We start from the raw sequence: 20,964 nt of genomic DNA, 5'->3' as shown, positions 1-20,964 counted from the left end.
GACTTCTTTAATCGATGGCAAACATTTATGCTTTCCACTTCAGAACTATTTGAATCATATTCATAACAGGATGAGTAACAAGAAAGCATCTTCTCTGAATCTGAACTCTCTGAAGCCATTGTTTTGATTCTGGAGCAAGGCAGTGTGTGACCAATAGTGATGTCACGAACAAGGGGGCGGGACTTTCTGAATCTGCCCAGTTCCGACCTCATTTTGTGACAGTTTTGGGACACTTTTAAGTCATTTTTATTGGTGTTTTGAATTTGACTAAAAATATCAGCCTGCATGTTTTGGGTATTTTAGATGCTATAAAACGTTTTTCTGATGTCAGTTAGGAAACAAAAATGGTGTCGGTTGTCCTTTAAAAAAAAAAGGAACATTATTATGCAATTTTTATATTTGGCCGCTTACATCGCTGACAAGTTTGGCGGTGTGTGTGGCCTTCTTGATGTCAGGTCGATCCACTACGGATGTGGTGTAATGAAGGTTGGCTTTGGCATTCTTCTTGTAGTCCAGCTGCGAAAAAAAAAAAAAAACATCATAATTTTTCATTCATAAAACTGTAGCTAGATAATCATTTGAGAAAAAGGTGTTACACCAAAAAAGTTGAGGAAAAAAAATACTGAAATATACACGCATAACAAAATATTCTCTGATATTAAAATAAATATTTTAATATCAAGTTAACATTATATATATATACACATTATATATATATTATATATATTATAATATATATATAATATATTATACATTATATTTTAAGCGCCTTTCAAAGGTCTTGAGGGTATTGTTTTTCTACTTCTTTCTTTCCTTTCTTCATCACTTTGCTGCTGTGTTACTTCCGGGTAGAGTGAACGCTGGCGCGAATGGCTGCCGCTGCTCACCCGCACATAGAAAAAACAGTGACTGAAAAGTGTCCTTGAGAGTTTTGAAAGGCGCTTAGAAATGAAATGTTTTATTATTATTATTATTATTATTATTATTATTATTATTATTATTATAACAAAACTCTACTTGAGAACTTCCGTGCTTTACAATACATCACCAATGTCAAAGTCAAGGCCCGCGGGCCAAATCCGGCCCGCCACATCATTTTTTTCGGCCCGCGAAAGCAAATCAAACTTGTTAAATTCCATGATGATTGCTAAAATCTGAGCCACAATTTCATATTTTTGGATGTCAACCACAATAAAAGTCATTATTCTTGACTTCAGATTTGAAAACGAGTTATTCATTAATTTGCTGTGTGCTCTATATGTAATATTTGAAGGGATTTAAACATTCTAATGGCTTCCCCAAATTCATAACGAGAGGAAACCATAACTACAATGTGGCCCGCGGCAAAAAATGACTTTGACACCCCTGCAATACATAATCTATTCAGCTATCTGTTAGCTAGCTGGCTAGCTCTCTATCTATTTGAGTTACTTCTGGGTTGAGTGAACGCTGGCGCGTGTGGCTGCCGCTTCTCACCCGCAGAAAAAACTATCCTGTGACTGTAAAATGACCTTGAGAGTTTTGAAAGGCACTTAGAAATGAAATGTATTATTATTATTATTATTTTATTATTATTACTTTGGCGGTGATGCATTTGCATAGCATTAGAGGGAGATTGAGAACCATTCCAAGAATCATAGAGTAAAAAAAAAAAATAATAATAATAATTTTTCTGTAGAATTGACTCACATTGCTCTGTTTCTTGGCAACATCCATGGCGTGTTGAATGTCGGGCGGTACGCACATGTTGTTGTATATCGACTTGCCTTTCTCCTTTTCAAACGTGGCCTTGTACACGTTCTAAGGAACAAAAGTCGAGATCAGCCGAGGCGGTGAGAAAATGACAAAAGCGATGATACCTTGCTGACGAGTTTATTGATCTCCTTGCTGTGGGCCGTGTCCCTGGTTTGAGGCATGACGGTGAAGGAACCCGACTGCATTTGCTTCTTACTAGCCGCCTTGTACTTGCTCTGTGGAAAGACCGGAATGAAAAACTGGACCGTTCGTGGGTGTTTTGTTTTCCACAGGAGACTGATGGAACTTACCTCAGATGACAAGTTGCGTACAGCCTTGGAATGGAGGATCTGTGGGGTGTCCGCCACGGGCAGGTAGTGGCCCCGTGCCTTCTCGTATTTCATTTTGTATTTGAGCTACAACATCATTGAACCCAAGTGGAGTATTAAAAAAAAAAAACGTTTTCAGAGGCGACATTTTGAGATTACACACACAATTATGATAGATATTGACACAAGTTATTCCTGTAGTTATAATTTCCCGACGGTGTGATAGAGTACGTAGCATTCAGTCTTTTATATGAATTCTTTAAGTTGCCAAGAATTCGGACGAATAATAATAATAATAATAATAATAATAATAATGCAAAAATAATAAAAATACTAATAAAATAACAATTCAAATGCAAAAATTCTAAAAATACTAGTAAATTAATAATGATAATAATAATAATAATAATAATAATAATAATAATGCAAAAATAATAAAAATACTAATAAAATAACAATAATAATAACAATTCAAATGCAAAAATTCTAAAAATACTAGTAAATTAATACTAATAATAATAATAATAATAATAATAATAATAATAATAATAATAATAATAATAATGCAAAAATAATAAAAATACTAATAAAATAACAATAATAATAACAATTCAAATGCAAAAATTCTAAAAATACTAGTAAATTATTATTAATAATAATAATAATAGTAATAATAATAATAATAATAATAATAATAATAATAATAATAATGCAAAAATAATAAAAATACTAATAAAATAACAATAATAATAACAATTCAAATGCAAAAATTCTAAAAATACTAGTAAATTAATAATAATAATAATAATAGTAATAATAATAATAATAATAATAATAATAATAATAATAATAATAATGCAAAAATAATAAAAATACTAATAAAATAACAATAATAATAACAATTCAAATGCAATAATTCTAAAAATACTAGTAAATTAATACTAATAATAATAATAATAGTAATAATAATAATAATAATAATAATAATAATGCAAAAATAATAAAAATACTAATAAAATAACAATAATAATAACAATTAAAATGCAAAAATTCTAAAAATACTAGTAAATTAATAATAATAATAATAATAATAATAATAATAATAATAAATACAAATTGGATGGATGGATGCATGGCTGCATGGATAAAAAAATAAAATACAAAAATAAAAATTAGATGGATAAATGGATGGATGATGGATGCATGGATGAAATAATAAAACAATACAAAAAATAGATTAATGAATGAATGGATGGATGCAAGAATGAAAAAATAAAATAATACAAAAAAATTAGATGGATGAATGGATGGTATGGATGGATGCATGGATGGATGAAATAATAAAATAATACAAAAAATAAAAATTAGATGGATGGATGGATGGATGCAGGATTAGGGTGAAAATTAGTTGGATGCATGGATGGATGAATGAAAGAATGGATTGGATGGATGGATGCATGGATGGATGGATGAAATAATAAAATAATACAAAAAAGCAAAATTAGATGGATGCATGGATGAATGGATGGATGGATGCATGGATGAAATAATAAAATAATACAAAAAATGATGGATGCATGGATGGATGAATGGATTGATTGGATGGATGGATGGATGGTTGGATGGGTGGATGCATGGATGGGTGAATTAAATAATAAAATAATACAAAAAATAAAAATTAGATGGATGGATGGATGATGGATGGATGGATGCCGGATTAGGGTGAAAATTAGTTGGATGCATGGATGGATGAATGAAAGAATGGATTGGATGGATGGATGCATGGATGGATGGATGAAATAATAAAATAATACAAAAAAGCAAAATTAGATGGATGCATGGATGAATGGATGGATGGATGCATGGATGAAATAATAAAATAATACAAAAAATGATGGATGCATGGATGGATGAATGGATGGATGGTAAAATGGATGGATGGATGCAGCTTCTCACCTCACTGGTGATTTGCGTGTTGTTCTGTGCAAGTAGGGTAAGCTTATCGTCCACCACGGGTATGACGCAGCCCTTCAAGATCTCCTTGTCGTACTTGTACTCATACTGTCAAATGGTAGGCGGGTTAGCATTTGGGTCGAGGAACATATCATAGCGCACATTCCTCAAAAAATATCCTACAAAAAAATAAATAATATGGAAAAACAAATAAATCTTAACTTACGTCACTCTGCTGCAGCGAGTTCTTGGCGGCATTGACAAAGTCCGGCCTCTCCGGGGTCCACATCCACTTGAATTTGGTGGCTTCATATTTCTTTTTGTAATCCAACTAGAATGGAATAAAACCACAGAAGAAGAAGAAGAAAGAAGAAGAAAGAAAAAAGAAGAAAGGAAGAAGAAGAAGAAGAAGCAGAAGAAGAAGAATTTCATTTATAAGCGCCTTTCAAAAATCTTAAGGTTACTTTACAGTCACATGATCAGTTGTTCTGTGGGTGAGCAGCGGCAGCCACACGCGTCAGCGTTCGCTCAACCCGGAATAAATCAAACCGATGGAAAGCCAGCTAGCTAATAGATAGCTAGACAGCTAATAGATAGCTAGATAAAGAGCTAATGTTTTTATGTGGGTGAGCAGCGGCAGCCACACGCGCCAGCGTTCACTCAACCCGGAATAATTCAAACAGATAGAAAGCTAGCTAGCTAGCTAATTGATAGCGAGACAGCTAATAGATAGCGAGCTAAGTAGCTAATGTTTTTCTATGGGTGAGCAGCGGCAGCCACACGCGCCAGCGTTCACTCAACCAGGAATAATTCAGATAGAAAGCGAGCTAGCTAGCTAGCCAATAGATAGCTAGACAGCTAATATATAGCTAGCTAGATAGCTATTTTTTTTTCTACGGGAGAGCAGCGACAGCCACACGCGCCAGCGTTCACTCAACCCGGAATAATTCAAACAAATAGAAAGCTAGCTAGCTAGCTAATAGATAGCTAGCTAGATAGCTAATGTTTTTCTGTGGGTGAGCATAGCGAGCTAAGTAGCTAATGTTTTTCTATGGGTGAGCAGCGGCAGCCACACGCGCCAGCGTTCACTCAACCAGGAATAATTCAGATAGAAAGCTAGCTAGCTAGCTAGCCAATAGATAGCTAGACAGCTAATATATAGCTAGCTAGATAGCTATTTTTTTTCTATGGGAGAGCAGCGACAGCTACACGCGCCAGCGTTCACTCAACCCGGAATAATTCAAACAAATAGAAAGCTAGCTAGCTAGCTAATAGATAGCTAGCTAGATAGCTAATGTTTTTCTGTGGGTGAGCAGCGGCAACCACACGCGCCAGTGTTCACTGAACCCGGAAGTAACTCAAAAAGATCGAAAGCTAGCTAGCTAATAGATAGCTAGACAGCTAAGAGATAGCGAGCTAAGTAGCTAATGTTTTTCTATGGGTGAGCAGCGACAGCCACACGCACCAGCGTTCACTCAACCCGGAATAATTCAAACAAATAGAAAGCTAGCTAGCTAGCTAATAGATAGCTAGCTAGATAGCTAATGTTTTTCTGTGGGTGAGCAGCGGCAACCACACGCGCCAGTGTTCACTGAACCCGGAAGTAACTCAAAAAGATCGAAAGCTAGCTAGCTAATAGATAGCTACAAAGCTAATAGCTAGCTAGCTAATAAATAAAAAACTCTTTTTTTATCCTGACAAAATATGTATTAGTTCTGGAGCCAACAAGTTGGATAAGACCACTCACATTGGTGATGTTCTTGTAGGCCTCCTTAGCGGCCCGAATGGAGCGAGCTTCAGGATCGATATTAATCTGGGCCTTATTCCTCTCGTAGAGCTCTCTGTACTTCATCTGTGAACAGACGCAACTTTCTTTTCTCCAATATTTCTTTTCTTTTTAGTCGCCATGCGGTCATTCTTCCGGACCACCTACGTTACTGGTGATATCCTTGACTTTCTTCATGAGGTTTTGGTGCGGTGTGTCATAGGGTAGAGTGTAGCCTGTGGCTTTGTTCTTATTGTACTCCATTTTGTAAACGATCTGCAGGGAAACGAGTAGTTTGTCATGAACTTTTTATTTTTAAACAAGATACACAATTAAATCGATGAGAAGGTTTCTTCAGCCATCAACTGTACTTCTTTGAAGGCGTTGGACGTTCCGCTTCTTATCCAAGAGGCTTCGTCAGCGAACTAAAAATGTTTGCTGGTAGTAAAAAAAAGCTATTTTCATAAAACAGCAAAACCCTTCACAAAATCGCCATGGTGGGGTGAGGTTTAATTTGGATCGTTCGTATAAGAGACTTCTTAGGCAACATAGGCTTAGTTATGCTGATGAGGTGATACCAGAGCAAATGGGACAATCAGGCAGGACAATAGAGATAATCAGTCAGGACAATAGAAGTAATCAGCGTAGCCGCAGGGAGTAGTCCTCTGCACCCCCCCAACCTGAGAGCAGGTTATATATATACAGTAAAGTCTCGTTATATCGATATTCAAGGGAGTCCGAAAAAATATCGATATAACCGGGACTATCGATATATCCGACCCTGTTTGCATGTAATTTTCTCCGTGCGTGCATAGAAATAGTATCGATATAACCGGGACTATCGATATATCCGATATCGATATAACGAGACTTTACTGTGTATATATATATATATAAAGATTGAAAGCTAGCTAGCTAATAGATAGCTAGACAGCTAATAGATAGCTAGCTAGCTAGATAGCTAATAAATAAAAAACTCTTTTTTTATATATATATATAGGGTCAAAACTACCAGCAAAAATTTTTAGTTCACTGACGAAGCCTCTTAGATAAGAAGCAAAACATCCGACACTTTCAAAAAAGTACAGATGACGGCTGAAGAAACCTTTTCACCGATGGACCACTCCTGTACGAGTGAGAGCTTACATAGACATACATAATTAAAGGTAGTCATAGAATGTAAAACTCACATCGCCAATCTTCTTGCCGCGTTGGGTGGTTTCATATTCAGGAGTATCCAGGATGGAAGTGAATTTGTCCTTGGCACGCTCGTATTGTTCCCTGTAACGCCACTGAACAAGTGCAACATGGACCAAGTCACCACAAACAACAAAAAGTCCGATGTATGGAAAAAAAAAACAGTAGTAGAAGGCGCACCCCCAATAAATGGTGTACTTTCAAACTGTTTCCATACATAAGGCCAAAAGCAAAAGTGATCAAGGTAAGAGTGTAAAATAGAGCAGATGAGGTTAGAAACAAGCATGAGGAGCACGTTGAGGGTTATTAATGCAGGGATGAACAGTTTACCAGTTGCAATGACTCTTGCCGGGTAAGTGGGAAAGCTTCTGAAGTCAGAGGTGGGAAAACCGGGTCACGTGACTTGACCCCGGGTCGGCAACATTCGGAAGTCGCTCGGCTCAAAGAAGTCCAAGATGGCGCCCGAGTAGGCGGGCGTCAGCAAGTGCTCGCACGAACCTTCCTTTTGTTGTTGTTTTTGTGTTGTTTTTTTTTTGTCACTTTGAGTTGTTGTGCATCATGCAGAGCGGACATATGTATGTGGAAGTGTGGTGGCTTGGAATTGAAGCGGATTTAATTTGAGTACTACCGCAATGTAGGCGTAAAATAACGACGTAAAAATACCTTGACTTTCAAATCCTATGGGTTGAGGGAATGAAATAATGTAAATATGTAGAGTTTTGAGTACCGTATTTTCCGCACTTCAGGCGCACCACATTATAAAATGAATGACACATTGGACAACTTTTTCCACATATAAGGCGCTTTCTGACAACTCTACTCACTCCCAAAACGAATAAACAACTTTTATAATTTTCTCAGAGTTATAAAGTATTCATATTTTTGTGACACAGTTTATTTAGGAGCATCAGCGCAGAGCGCCGATGCGCATGTGGACCTGTCGCGGCTTGGAATTGAAGCGGATTTACGCCGGATGTTTTTTTTGACAGGAGACGTTGAGACAATCTATTTACGTCAATGGAGGCTACAGTTTTGTGTTTGCTTTCAACATTTAGCTTTGAGGCAGCCGTGCACATTTCACCATGACGTTCCTGATCCACTGGTGAAAATGATGCTTTGATCCTCTCCTTTTTTTTTAATCTAGAACTGCTTCATGCACCAAAGAGGGTGCAGAAAGGCGAAAGATTGAATGACGGTGTATTTGTGTTGTCATATTATTTTGTTTTTTGTTGTTGTTGGCTTCAAGATGGCGCCATCAGAGTGGCTGCCTTTACAGCAGCTCCTGTATTTTGTTTTTCTACTTCTTCCTTTCCTTTCCTCTTACTATCATCACTTTTAATGCTGTGAAATGTAATTTTTTATCCACTGCGAGGAAGGTTAATTAAATCCAGTCAAATACTGTGACTGACTGTCTGTATGTTTTGTGTTATGTCACATTTTTTTGTTACAGTAAAGTCTCGTTATATCGATATTCAAGGGAGTCCGAAAAAATATCGATATAACCGGGACTATCGATATATCCAACCCTGTTTGCATGTAATTTTCTCCGTACGTGCATAGCAATAGTATCGATATAACCGGGACTATCGATATATCCGATATCGATATAACGAGACTTTACTGTATTTTGTTTTTTTGACTTCAAGATGGCGCCGTCAGAGTGTCTGCCTTTACAGCAGCTCCTGTATTTTGTTTTTCTACTTCTTCCTTTCCTTTCCTCTTTCTTTGATGACTTTGCTGCCGTGAAATGTAACGAGATCCAATCCAAATTTAGCAAAAAATTAAATTTAATAATATAACGTTGACATTCAGAAAGTTCGAAATGTGGATTTGAGATCGATTTATGACTCGCAAGTGAAACTTACGCCCACCTCTGGATGTCGCGTAGCGAGAAAAGCACTTGATGGAGATGAATAGCAGACGGTGAGATTAGCAGGGTGACGCTCCACGCATCGTGGGATGAAACAGCGGCAAAGGAAGGCCGTAGCTACTTGCTAATTAGCGAGCTAGCTTTTTACCTTACTGCCCGTAAATGTCTGGACAAGGGCGGTGAGGATGTCGGGTCGGTGGAGCTCATTGCAGCCGCTTTTGTGGAGATCCTTTGCTTTGGATTTGTAACCTTTCTGTCAGTACACAAACATCATGCCACAGTTAAAAAGACGAGAAAAAACACGCAGATTGAAGGGGAAAAGATCTCACAACCAAGCTTGAACTTGTTCTGGAGAACAAGTCGTGGTTGGTTTGTAGACGCGTTTCAAGACCTTCTATGGACAAAAGACAATGTAGAGCGTTAGCTCCATGCTAAAACGATCATTAACAAGTTTGTGGATAGCCTCATGCCCAACTTCCAGGCAGGTTTTTTGTTGTTTTTGGGTGATGCAAGTCGTCTCATTGGACCAGGACTATTCATTACCTGGCTCATTTTGTTGTTCTCCTTGGCCAACTGGAAACTAGGATCATCTGTCGTTATGGTGAAGTGATCTTTTGCCTTCTCGTAACTAACTCTGTAGGCTCGCTGCTCGGGGATGTCAAAAGGAAGTTAAAGGCAATTGTCCAGAAAAGCGAAAAAGAAAAAGTGACAAGGAGGTTTTTTTTTGACAATCCCTCCTTGATCGTATAGAAATTTAACCTGTAAACATTGAAGTCGACATACAGTGATACCTTGGCTTCCGAACTTTATTGGTTCCCATACAGAGTGTGTAAGGCGAAAAGTGTGTATCCCAAAACTGAATTTCCCATAGGGAACCATTAACATGAGAATAATCCGTTCCCACGTCCGCATAAAACATAATTTTTGAATTTTCTAAGCCTTAAAATGACACAAAATATACCTTATTTTATGTATAATAAACGTGCTATGGTATTATAATTAAATAAATAAACTGCACTGTATAATAAAGTGATTTTATTTACCTTTGTGAGGATCGTTGATGACTTGATGGAATGGAGTGGCCAGTTTCCTCAGCATTAAACACCTGATGAGGAACATAACTAACTTCTTTCACAATCTTGAGGAATGATCCCTTGTAGGTGCGTTCTCTGCGGTAATTTTACCTAGTTCCTCATCAATTGTGTTCTGTTTAGTTGGGTTGATAGCTATTTGCATCAAGTGTACAGATGCCTTGTGCGGGTTATTTGTTGATTGATGGGATATTTTAACCTTGCAGTCTGCACTCTGCCTTTGAACTATCAATAAAGTTGAAACGAGTCCAAATTTCACGGTTTTCTCTATCCATTTTCTCACTCTCTCTCTCTGTCGTCTGCCTATCTATTTTTATTTCCAGCTCTGTGTTTCTATAACCCCTAACTGGTGCGTTTTTAACCAATCACGTGGCTTTAACCAAAGACTGGGGGCGGGGAATAGAGGAACAAAATAAGCCGGCTGCCATTTTGTTGATAGAATCACTCATTGAGGCAGCTCTGTGTGTATCCCGAAAAAAGTTTGTATGCCAAGGTAAAATTTTCATAATTTCAACGTTCGTAAACCGAAAAGTTCGTAAGCCAAGGGGTTCGTAAAACGAGGTATCACTGTATTTCAAATTAAAAAAATATGCAAAAATGTGTCCACTCCAGTGCCAGGGTCATTGTCATTGAGTTGAAGTTATACCTCACAAATTTTACAAATCTTTTTCTAGAATTTTCAACGAGAAAACGTATCTTAAATTAACCCATTCACTGCCATTCCCAAATGTATTCGGGAATTGAAAAGCATGATGTGGAGCACCATTCCCGAATGTGTTCAGGTTTTGGTTTTTCTCGCGCGGGTTTGTCGATAAGGTGCTGGTCAGACCTCTGGCATGTTTTTTTTTTTTTCCCTCCCACGAGGGGACAACATTTCCATTTCGTCCATGTTAGCGCTTTGTTAAAGCTTCAGCTGTTGTTAAAGTGCTATATAAATCAATATGTATGTATTATATTGTATTTTTTATATCGCTGCCCCCATTTCAAGCTCACATAACTCCAGACACCCATATAATTAAGGAAATAACTCTTTTTCTGATGAAAAAAGAGAGTCTAAGGTTTCTTATGCTATACACGTATAAGTCATTATGTATAGTATTTTGTACAGCTGCCCCTATTTCACGGTCAGATAACTCCAGACCCATATAACTTAGGAATTAACTCTTTTTCTGATGAAAAATACGCTAAATTGAATATTTATGCAGTCCTAAAACTCAAATATTGTGTGGGTCCTGCAATTTGAGTGTAACAAGTAAATTGGCTTTAATTAAGCATTTCGGCACTGTAGGACTAATCTAGGCTTTCTGATTTTAATTCTGTTTCATTATAATCTTGATTTCATTCATTTTTCAGTTTTTAGTTGTTTGTTTTCGCAAACTCCGTTTCTACGGTGTTAGCATCGCTGAAACGAGACAACTTACTTCATCGATGAGGCTGGTGGCGTGCTTGGCCGTGTGGAAGAACGGCGAATCGGAGGTGTACGTGAAGTTTCCTCTGAACGTCTTCAGGAAGGTTTTGTATTCGATCTGGAGAACGAGGAGGAACAACATTCAATTGGATTTACCTTTATTAGTCTCGCAGTGGAGAAATGTACATTTCACAGCAGCAAAATGATGATCACAAATTGTTACAAAAAGTGAAAAGCAAAGGAAAAGTTACATAGAACTGAACTGTACTTAGCAAATGGTTTGTCGGTGGATGTAATTTAACGATTGATTTTAAAGGACAACCGGCACCATTTTTTGGTTTCCTAACTGACATCAGAAAAACGTTTAATAGCATCTAAAATACCCAAAACACACAGGCTGATATTTTTATTCAAATGCAAAACACCGATAAAAATGACTTAAAGTGTCCAAAATCTGCAAAAAATTGAGCTGCGAATTGGGCATTTTCAGAAAGTCCCGCCCCCAGTTCGTGACGTCACGCCAAGACGTCTTGCATTGCTGGAGAATCAAAACAATGGCTTCAGATTCGGAGAATATGCTTTCTTGTTACACGTCCAGTTATGAATATGATTCAAATAGTTCTGAAGAGGAAAGCATACATGTTCGCAATCGATTAAAGAAGTCCTTACATGTCATTTTGAGGCATCTGGACTGCGATGTAGCGTCCCAGAAAAGAGGCAGAAAATGGCGACCAAGCTCCCTGTGAGGAATTAATCAGCCCGTTTCCACAGGCTGATAAATTCCTTCCATGGAGCTTGGTCGCCCTCTTCTGGCGGCTTTTTGGTGCAACATGATGTTTTCAGACCAAACAAGTACAGCAAAATACATTGACGTCATGGAAGGACTGCTACAATGTGTCCTTGTTTCGGTCAGGGGCGTTTCTACAGTGACGTCACGTACGGACTCGTCACCAACTCAAAAACAAGACTTCCGGAATATTCAGCGCAAGTCTTAAAACGTAAAATATAGCTACATGCGGTGGAATCTTTGTAAAATACGCTCAGTAGAAGTCATTTGAAGTGATTTTACAAATTATGGACACAACTTGTCCAGAGACGTCGGTTGTCCTTTAAAGTGTCCCAAAACTACTTCAAAATATCCTCGGAAATTGTTTTAGAAGGTCCCGCCCACTTTTTCGTGACGTCACGCCAGGATGTCTTGCCTTGCTCAAGAATCAAAACAATGGCATCAGATTCGGAGAAGATGCCTTCTTGTTACTCATTCAGTTATGAATATGATTCAAATAGTTCTGAAGAGGAAAGCATAAATGTTTGCAATCGATTAAAGAAGTCCTTCCGTCTCATTTTGAGGCATCTGGACTCCAATGTAGCACCCAGAAAATGCACAAGATCTCCGTTGGAAATGGGCTGATTTGTCTGCTGGGAATTTGTGTCAACTAGTATCAAATAGTAGTCTTGGTGCAACACACAACGATTCACCATTGCGTTATTTATGTTTTATCTTTCTAATTTCGTCATCAACACGAAGTTTTCAGACCAAACAAAGTACCCAAAATGCATTGTGTCGCTTTCTCGGTCAGGGGCGTTCCCTCCGTGACGTCATGTCAGGCATCGCCATCAACTCGAAAACAAGACTTCCTGAATATTCAGCGTGAGTCTTTATTATTATTATTAAAACGTAAAATATAGCTAGCTATGTGCGGTGGAATCTTTGTAAAATACGCTCAGTAGAAGTCATTTGAAGTGATTTTACAAATTATGGACACAACTTGTCTGGGGGCGTGGATTGTCCTTTAAGGCTTAGAAAATTAGAAAGTAGAAAATTATGTTTCATGGGGACCTGGGAACGGATTATTCTCATTTTAATGGTTTCCTATGTAAAATAAATTCTTGGGATACACACTTTTCGCCTTACACATTCAAGAAGTGACTCACATCACTGTAAAGCATCTTGTTCTTCTCAGCCCGCAACAACTCGGGGGTGTCCCACACGTAGCAACCGATACCCTTTAACCAGTCCAGGTCCTCCTTGTACTTGACCTAAAAAAAAAAACAAACAACCAAAACGCGCTGCCGTTTATTTAAAACCAAGCACGCGAATATCTTACGAAAAATCATGAATGGCTCTCACCGTGCTAACGTTATCGTTGACAATCCGGTTGAAGAAAAACTCGGGACGATCCGGGATGGATTTCCAGGTTCCTCGGGAGCTACGGTAATTCTCCCTGTACTTAACCTGAGACGGGATCAGCGTAGTGTTTTAACATCACGGCAGACATTTTGAGAACGTGGTGTCAAAAAGGTGTTTATTTGTGTAGCGCTGACATTGCTGACGTCGTCGGTGACTCTGCGGTGGTAGACGATGTCCAGGGCATCCTTGACGGTGTGGTAGTGGCCTTTCGAGAGCTCGTAAGTCTCTTTGTAGCGCAGCTGAGGCAAACACAAAAGCAGATAGTGCTGAGTCACCATTTTAGAAATTGAGGGTGATCATTTGCTGAAAAATAACGACGTAAAAAAAAAAAAAAAAAAAAAAAAAACTGTCGCGGCTTGGAATTGAAGCGGATTTAATTTGAGGACCGTATTTTCCGCAATTCAGGCGTAAAATAACGACGTAAAAATACCTTGACTTTCAAGTTTGATCGGGTGAGGGAATGAAATCATGTAAATATGTATGAGAGTTTGAGTACCGTATTTTCCGCACTTCAGGCGCACCGCATTATAAGATGAATGACATATTTGACAACTTTTTCCACATATAAGGCGCTTTCCGAAAACTCTATTCACTCCCGAATCAACAACTACTGTATAATTTTCCCAGAGGTATAAAATATTTGTAATTTCGTGACACGTTTGATCAGTTTATTTGGTAGCATCAGCGCAGAGCGCCAATGCTTATGTGGACGTGTCGCGGCTTGGAATTGAAGCGGATTTACGCCGGATGTTTTTTGTCAGGAGATGTGAGAGAATCTCTTTTTGTCTATGGAGGCTCCAGCTTCGTGTTTGTTTTCAAAATTTAGCTTTGAAGCAGCCGCGCACATTTCACCATGATGTCCTTGATCCACTGGTGAAAAGGATACTTTGATACTCTCCTCTTTATAAGGCGCTTTCTGACAACTCTGTTTACTCCCAAAATGACTAAACAACTATTTTATAATTTTCTCAGAGGTATACAGTATTTGTATTTTCGTGACACAGTTTTATCAGTTTATTTAGCAGCATCTGCGCAGAGCGCCAACGCCTATGTGGTCCTGTCGCGGCTTGGAATTGAAGCGGATTTACGGATGTTTTTGTCAGGAGATGTGAGAGAATCTCTTTTTGTCTATGGAGGCTCCAGCTTCGTGTTTGTTTTCAAAATTTAGCTTTGAAGCAGATGCGCACATTTCACCATGATGTCCCTGATCCACTGGTGAAAAGGATACTTTGATACTCTCCTCTTTATAAGGCGCTTTCTGACAACTCTGTTTACTTCCAAAATGAATAAACAACTATTTTATAATTTTCTCAGAGGTATACAGTATTTGTATTTTCATGACACAGTTTTATCAGTTTATTTAGCAGCATCTGCGCAGAGCGCCAACGCCTATGTGGACCTGTCGCGGCTTGGAATTGAAGCGGATTTACGGATATTTTTAGTCAGGAGATGTGAGAGAATCTCTTTTTGTCAATGGAGGCTACAGCTTCGTGTTTGCTTTCAACATTAAGCTTTGAAGCAGACGGGCACATTTCACCATGATGTCCCTGATCCACTGGTGAAAAGGATACTTTGATACTCTCCTCTTTATAAGGCGCTTTCTGACAACTCTGTTTACTCCCAAAATGAATAAACTACTATTTTATAATTTTCTCAGAGGTATAAAGTACAGTGAGACCTCAACTTACAAACACCTTATCTTACAAACGTTTCATCTTACAAATGTCAAATTTCTGAAAATTAAACCTTATAATAAGCACTATTTTCATTATACACACCCACCACGGCTGGCGGAGTGATCTTTGGCGGAAGCACACGACCGAACAGCACCAGAGGTTAAGTTACCAACAGTCCTTATGGAAGGTGACTCTCCTTCCATAAGCCATCAACGACCATCAAAAAGGTAAATAAAACTTTATTTTACAGCACAGTTTCATTTAATTTAATTACAGTCCTCATGTAATGCGCCTCTCTTTCCAAACAGCAATTCCCTTTGACCTCCAACGCCATTCCATCAAGCCATAAATGACCATCAGAAATGTAAATAAAGTGACTTTATGATACAATGCAGTGTATTTCTTTCATTACAATACAATAGCACATTTATTATACATAGAATAAGGTATGTTGTGTGTAGTTTTAAGGTTATTTAGTTGAAAAGTATATTTTATGGAAACCCGGGAACGGATTATTCCCATTTTAATGGGTTCCTATGGCAATTTTTTTTTTGAGATAAGCACTTTTCACCTTACACACTCTGTCTGGGAACCAATTACGTTCGTAAATTGAGGTCTCACTATATTTGTATTTTCGTGACACGGTTTATCGTTTTATTTAGGAGCATCTGCGCATGAGCGCCAATGCTGATGTTGACCTATCGCGAAAATATGGCCGTTATTCAACTCACATCGCTGGACTGGAGGTAGGCCTTCTTGGAGCGGATCAGAAGCGGCGTGTCACCAATGGCGGTGTACCTGTGCTTCATTTTCTCATATTGTTCTTTATATTTGTTCTAAAAGAGAAGAGAGTAATCAATCTTGGTGTTTATGTTAGTTTTTTTTTTCCGTGGCTAAAAAAAAGTCGGAAGGGACTTACATCACTGGATAACACTTTCATTTTCCTGCCGTGGCCCATGTGCGGCGTTTCGAGTTCCAGGGTGTAATGCGGTCGGTGTTTGGCGGCGACATCCGTGTACACAAACTGTCGTGCGAGCGGGTAAAAGATGGAAGTCGAGTGTGTTAGGTCGCCCGGTTTTGACTTGATAGATGAAAAACTGCCGGTCGGGTTGAAACTCACATGATTGGTGAGATGCTGGGCCCATTTGGCTCTCGTGAGGTCCAAGGCGTCGGCGGTGGTGGAGACTTTGGCCATATGCTCTTTGCTTTTAGCTTTGTAGATGAGCTGAAGGAAGAAAATGACAAACCAAATGCAAAGTTCAGCTTCGCATTTGAGTTTAAAATCTTAGCGAAAGAACATAGATGGTTTGAAAGTGGAGTAAAAGAAGCGATTTTCATAAAACAGCAAAATCCTTCACTAAATCGCCATGGTGGGGTGAGGTTTAATTTGGATCGTTCATACAATATCCAGCTTAGGCAACATATGATTAGTAATACTGATGAGGTGATACCGGTCGAAGTGGGGCAATCAGGCCAGTCGTTAGTCAGAACAATAGGTACAATCAGTGGAGCTGCAGGGAGTAGTCCTCTGCTCCCCCCAACCTGAGAGCAGGGACCTATCATAGCAGAGTCCGGCACCGCCATGTCTGGACAGTAGGTATATATATATATGTATATATATATATATTTTTTTTTTTTTGAAGGGCCTAAACTACCAGTTAGACTTTAGTTTGCTGACGAAGTTTCTTGGATAAGAAGCGAAACGTCCGACACCTTCAAAGAAGTACAGATGACGGCGGAAGTAACCTTTTCATCGATGGACCACTCCTGCACGACTGAGAGCGTACACAGACGTAAAGTTCAGATTTGTGTTTTCTTTTGTCACTTTGTGTCGTTGTGGGTCATGTGGAAAGGATCAGTGTTTTGAAATAACGTCTGCCCGGATGCCCGAGGCGTACAACTTCCAGAACGTCTCTGCCAGGGTGGCCGACAACTTTTTCCAGGAAAAAAAAAAATATTTTTTTTTTTTCTTCAAATCAAACGTTTACTTTATTCCATTTTCGAAATATTCGTTCGGTTTGAAATGTCAGAATTTCGTTTGGCAATTTTTAATTTCGGTTCGTTTGACAATTGACATCGATTTTTGCGATTAGTCGTCTTATTGTGTTTTTGTAGAACTGTCGCGGCTTGGAATTGAAGCGGATTTACGTAGGAGGGGAGATGTGAAACAATCTCTTTTGGTCAATGGATATGCTACAGATTTGTGTTTGCTTTCAACATTTAGCTTGTAGCAAATGTGCACATTCCGCCATGTCATCCCTAATCCACTGGTGCAAAGGACGCTTTGATACTCTCTTCTTTTATCTAGAATTGCTTCATACAAGGGTGCAGAAAGTGCTTAAAATTGAATGACTGTCTGTCTTTTGTGTTATGTCGTGTTATTTAGTTTTGTTGTCGTTTTGACATCAAGATGGCGCCGCAAGACTCCCTTTTTCAGCAGCTCATGTATTTTGTTTTTCTACTTCTTCCTTGCCTTTCCTCTTTCTTTTATCACTTCGCTGCTGTGAAATGACAATTTCTCCACTACGAGACTAATAAAGGCGAATCCAATCCATGACCCCCCCCCCAAAAAAAAAAATTTCTCCTCAAATAGAACCTAGTAAAAAAATAAGCTCCTTTTATTTCTTTGAAAACTTTTTTGCAACTTTCGAAACACCACCGACGTGTTAAAATAGACACATTTTCCTCCATCGCAAGATTGGTTTCCATTCGGACAAGACTCACCATGCTCAGGTGGCTCTTGAGCTCGCTCACTCGCTTATACTCCGGCGTGTCGAGGACCACCGAGAAGTTGGGCAGGTTCTTCTTGGCCTCCACCGGGTAGTCCATCTTTGAAAATTAATAAATAAATAAATGAATGAATGAAATATGAATGAACGAATGAATAAATGCATGAATGAATGCATCAATGAATGAATGCATGAACGAATAAATAAATAAATAAAGAAATAAATGCATCAATGAATGAATGAATGAATAAATAAATAAATAAATGCATCAGCAAATCCATGAATAAATAAATGCATGAATGAATGCATGAATGAATGCATCAATGAATGAAAGCATTAATGAATGAATGAATAAATGCATCAATGAATCCACGAATAAATAAATAAATAAATGCATCAATGAATGAATGAATAAACAAATAAATAAGTAAGTAAATAATTGCATAAATAAATAAATGCATGAATTAATGCATCAATGAATGAATGAATGAATAAATAAATAAATAAATGGTTGAATGAATGAATGCATCACTGAATGAATGCATGAATGCATGCATGCATGAATGAATAAATAAATAAATAAATAAATGCTGGAATGAATGAATGCATCAATGAATGAATGCATGAATGCATGAATGAATGAATAAATAAATAAATAAATAAATCAGCAAATCCATGAATAAATAAATAAATAAATGCATGAATGAATGCATGAATGAATGCATGAATGAATGCATCAATGAATGAAAGCATTAATGAATGAATGAATGAATAAATAAATGCATCAATGAATCCACGAATAAATAAATAAATAAATAAATAAATAAATGCATCAATGAATGAATGAATAAACAAATAAATAAGTAAGTAAATAATTGCATAAATAAATAAATGCATGAATTAATGCATCAATGAATGAATGAATAAATAAATAAATAAATAAATAAATAAATAAATAAATAAATAAATACATAAATGTTTGAATGAATGAATGCATAACTGAATGAATGCATGAATGAATAAATAAATAAATGAATGCTTGAATGAATGAATGCATCAATGAATGCATGAATGAATGAATAAATAAATAAATAAATAAATAAATAAATGAATGAATGAATGAATGAATGAATGTGTAAAGAAAAAAATGAGAGGATACGTACTCTGTATTTATTGAGGTTACGGATGCGGATCATCTCCGGGGTGTTGTACAGGAAACAGCCGATGCCCCTCAGCCATGATAGATCCTCTTTGTATTTCAGCTAGAAACGTACGAGAAGTTCATTTGTTGAGCATCAAAATGGATTTTATGATTAGGAGCGACTTCATATGAAGGCAAGCACATGAAAAAGACGTTTACCGTAAATTCCGGACTTTAAGACGCTACTTTTTTCCAAAACGTTCAACCCTGCTGCTTATTCAGTGATGCGGCCATTTTATCTAATTTTTCTAATAATAAATTTTTCCGAGCTCGTTTTGTGGCAGTTTTGTGACACTGAAAGTCATTTTTATTGGTGTTTTGTATTTGACAAAAAATATCAGCCTGCGTGTTTTGGGTATTTTAGATGCTATAAAACATTTTTCTGATGTCAGTTAGGAAACAAAAAAAATGTTGTCGGTTATACACGCGGCTTATATACGGGTGCGGCTTGTGTATGTACAAAATCGGGTTTCCTCTAAAAATGTAGTGGGTGAGGCTTATAATCAGGTGCCGCTCTAAAGTCCAGGAATTACGGTAGTCGTACCTCGCTAGTGATATCGTTGACGTGGTTGTAATGCATCAGCTCAGGCGTCATGGGCATGGAGATCAGCTGGCCTTTACATCTGTTGTACTTCTCCTTGTACCATAACTACAAAAACACACAGATAAAATTGGATTGGATTTAATATTACAGTGATACCTCGGTTTACGAACCCCTTGGCTTACGAACTTTTCAGTTTACGAACGTGAAATTTATGAACATTTTACCTTGGCATACGAACTTTTCTCGTATACGTAGCTGCCTCAATGAGTGATGTGTCTTTCGCAAACGAGAGCCCGTTCTTCTAACAACAAAATGGTAGCCGGCTGTTTTTGTCCTCTATTCCCATCAATCAGACTCCACAAACAACCCGCACAAGCCACCTGTCTGTACACTTGATGCAAAAAGCTATCAACCCAGCTAAACAGACCATAATTGATGAGGAACTAGATAAGATTATCGCAGAGAAAGCACCTACAAGGGATCACTCCTCAAGATGGTGAAAGAAGATGGTGACGTTCCTCATCAAGTGTTTAATGCTGATGAAAGCAACCACTCCATTCCATTAAGCCATCAACGACCATCACAAAGGTAAATAAAACCACTTTATTATACAGTACAGTTTATTTCTTTAATTATAATACCAAACCACATTTATTAGACATAAAATAAGGTATATTTTGTGTAGTTTTAAGGCTTAGAAAATTAGAAAATTATGTTTTATGGTGACCTGGGAACGGATTATTCTCATTTTAATGGTTTCCTATGGGAAATAAATTTTTGGGATACACACTTTTCGCCTGAGACACTCTGTTTGGTAACCAATTAAGTTCGTAAGCCAAGGTATAACTGTATTTCAAAAATGAGACAATTAGTTGACACTGGGGAGAAAAAAGTCACAGTACTTGGCTGATGTGATCCTGGTTCATCTTGACTTGTTTGATTTCAGGGGTGTCGTAGATGGTGTGGATCTTGTCCTTCTGTTTGTGGTAATCTTCGCGATATAGGCGCTATGTAGGTTGGGGGAAAAAAGGCCAAGTGAGACGGCGTTAAAAAGAAGAAGCAGAAAAAGAAAAAAGGAAGAAGAAGAAGAAGAAGAAGAAGAAGAAGAAGAAGAAGAAGAAAACGAAAAGGAAAAAGAAGAAGAAAAAGAAGAAAAAGAAGAAAAAAAAGAAAAAAAGAAGAAGAAAAAGAAAAAGAAGAAAAAGAAAAAAAAGAAAAAAAGAAAAAAAGAAAAGGAAAAAAAAGAAGGAAAAGAAAAAGAAGAAAAAGAAAAAAA

General features: G+C 37.6%; 1 protein-coding gene across 15 annotated transcripts in view; it reads right to left on the bottom strand.

Annotated features, from left to right (window-relative positions):
* The window catches only part of neb (nebulin), a 113,249-nt gene that overhangs the window by 27,395 nt on the left and 64,890 nt on the right, over positions 1 to 20,964 (bottom strand). For 13 of the 15 annotated variants that reach the window (XM_089003423.1, XM_089003407.1, XM_089003412.1 and 10 more), the window contains 21 exons: positions 20,591 to 20,695; positions 19,689 to 19,793; positions 19,107 to 19,205; positions 17,939 to 18,043; positions 16,335 to 16,439; positions 16,134 to 16,238; positions 15,946 to 16,050; positions 13,673 to 13,777; positions 13,479 to 13,583; positions 13,283 to 13,387; positions 11,361 to 11,465; positions 8,997 to 9,101; positions 6,972 to 7,073; positions 5,950 to 6,057; positions 5,764 to 5,868; positions 4,243 to 4,347; positions 4,020 to 4,124; positions 2,046 to 2,150; positions 1,860 to 1,970; positions 1,690 to 1,800; positions 412 to 516 (listed from right to left, as the gene is read on the bottom strand). In XM_089003423.1, coding sequence (XP_088859549.1) covers positions 412 to 516; positions 1,690 to 1,800; positions 1,860 to 1,970; positions 2,046 to 2,150; positions 4,020 to 4,124; positions 4,243 to 4,347; positions 5,764 to 5,868; positions 5,950 to 6,057; positions 6,972 to 7,073; positions 8,997 to 9,101; positions 11,361 to 11,465; positions 13,283 to 13,387; positions 13,479 to 13,583; positions 13,673 to 13,777; positions 15,946 to 16,050; positions 16,134 to 16,238; positions 16,335 to 16,439; positions 17,939 to 18,043; positions 19,107 to 19,205; positions 19,689 to 19,793; positions 20,591 to 20,695 — 2,211 coding nt within the window. Of the gene's footprint in view, positions 1 to 411; positions 517 to 1,689; positions 1,801 to 1,859; positions 1,971 to 2,045; positions 2,151 to 4,019; positions 4,125 to 4,242; positions 4,348 to 5,763; positions 5,869 to 5,949; positions 6,058 to 6,971; positions 7,074 to 8,996; positions 9,102 to 9,391; positions 9,494 to 11,360; positions 11,466 to 13,282; positions 13,388 to 13,478; positions 13,584 to 13,672; positions 13,778 to 15,945; positions 16,051 to 16,133; positions 16,239 to 16,334; positions 16,440 to 17,938; positions 18,044 to 19,106; positions 19,206 to 19,688; positions 19,794 to 20,590; positions 20,696 to 20,964 lie in introns of all 15 variants that reach the window. The other 2 variants (XM_089003409.1, XM_089003411.1) reach the window with 1 other exon arrangement.

The sequence above is a fragment of the Hippocampus bargibanti genome, linkage group LG08 (assembly GCF_051943395.1).
Source record: "Hippocampus bargibanti isolate YZ-2025 linkage group LG08, ASM5194339v1, whole genome shotgun sequence".
In the NCBI taxonomy this organism is placed as follows: domain Eukaryota; kingdom Metazoa; phylum Chordata; class Actinopteri; order Syngnathiformes; family Syngnathidae; genus Hippocampus; species Hippocampus bargibanti.
The sequence above is the reverse complement of the archived record's forward strand: the minus strand, read 5'-3'. Positions and strand labels throughout refer to the sequence as shown.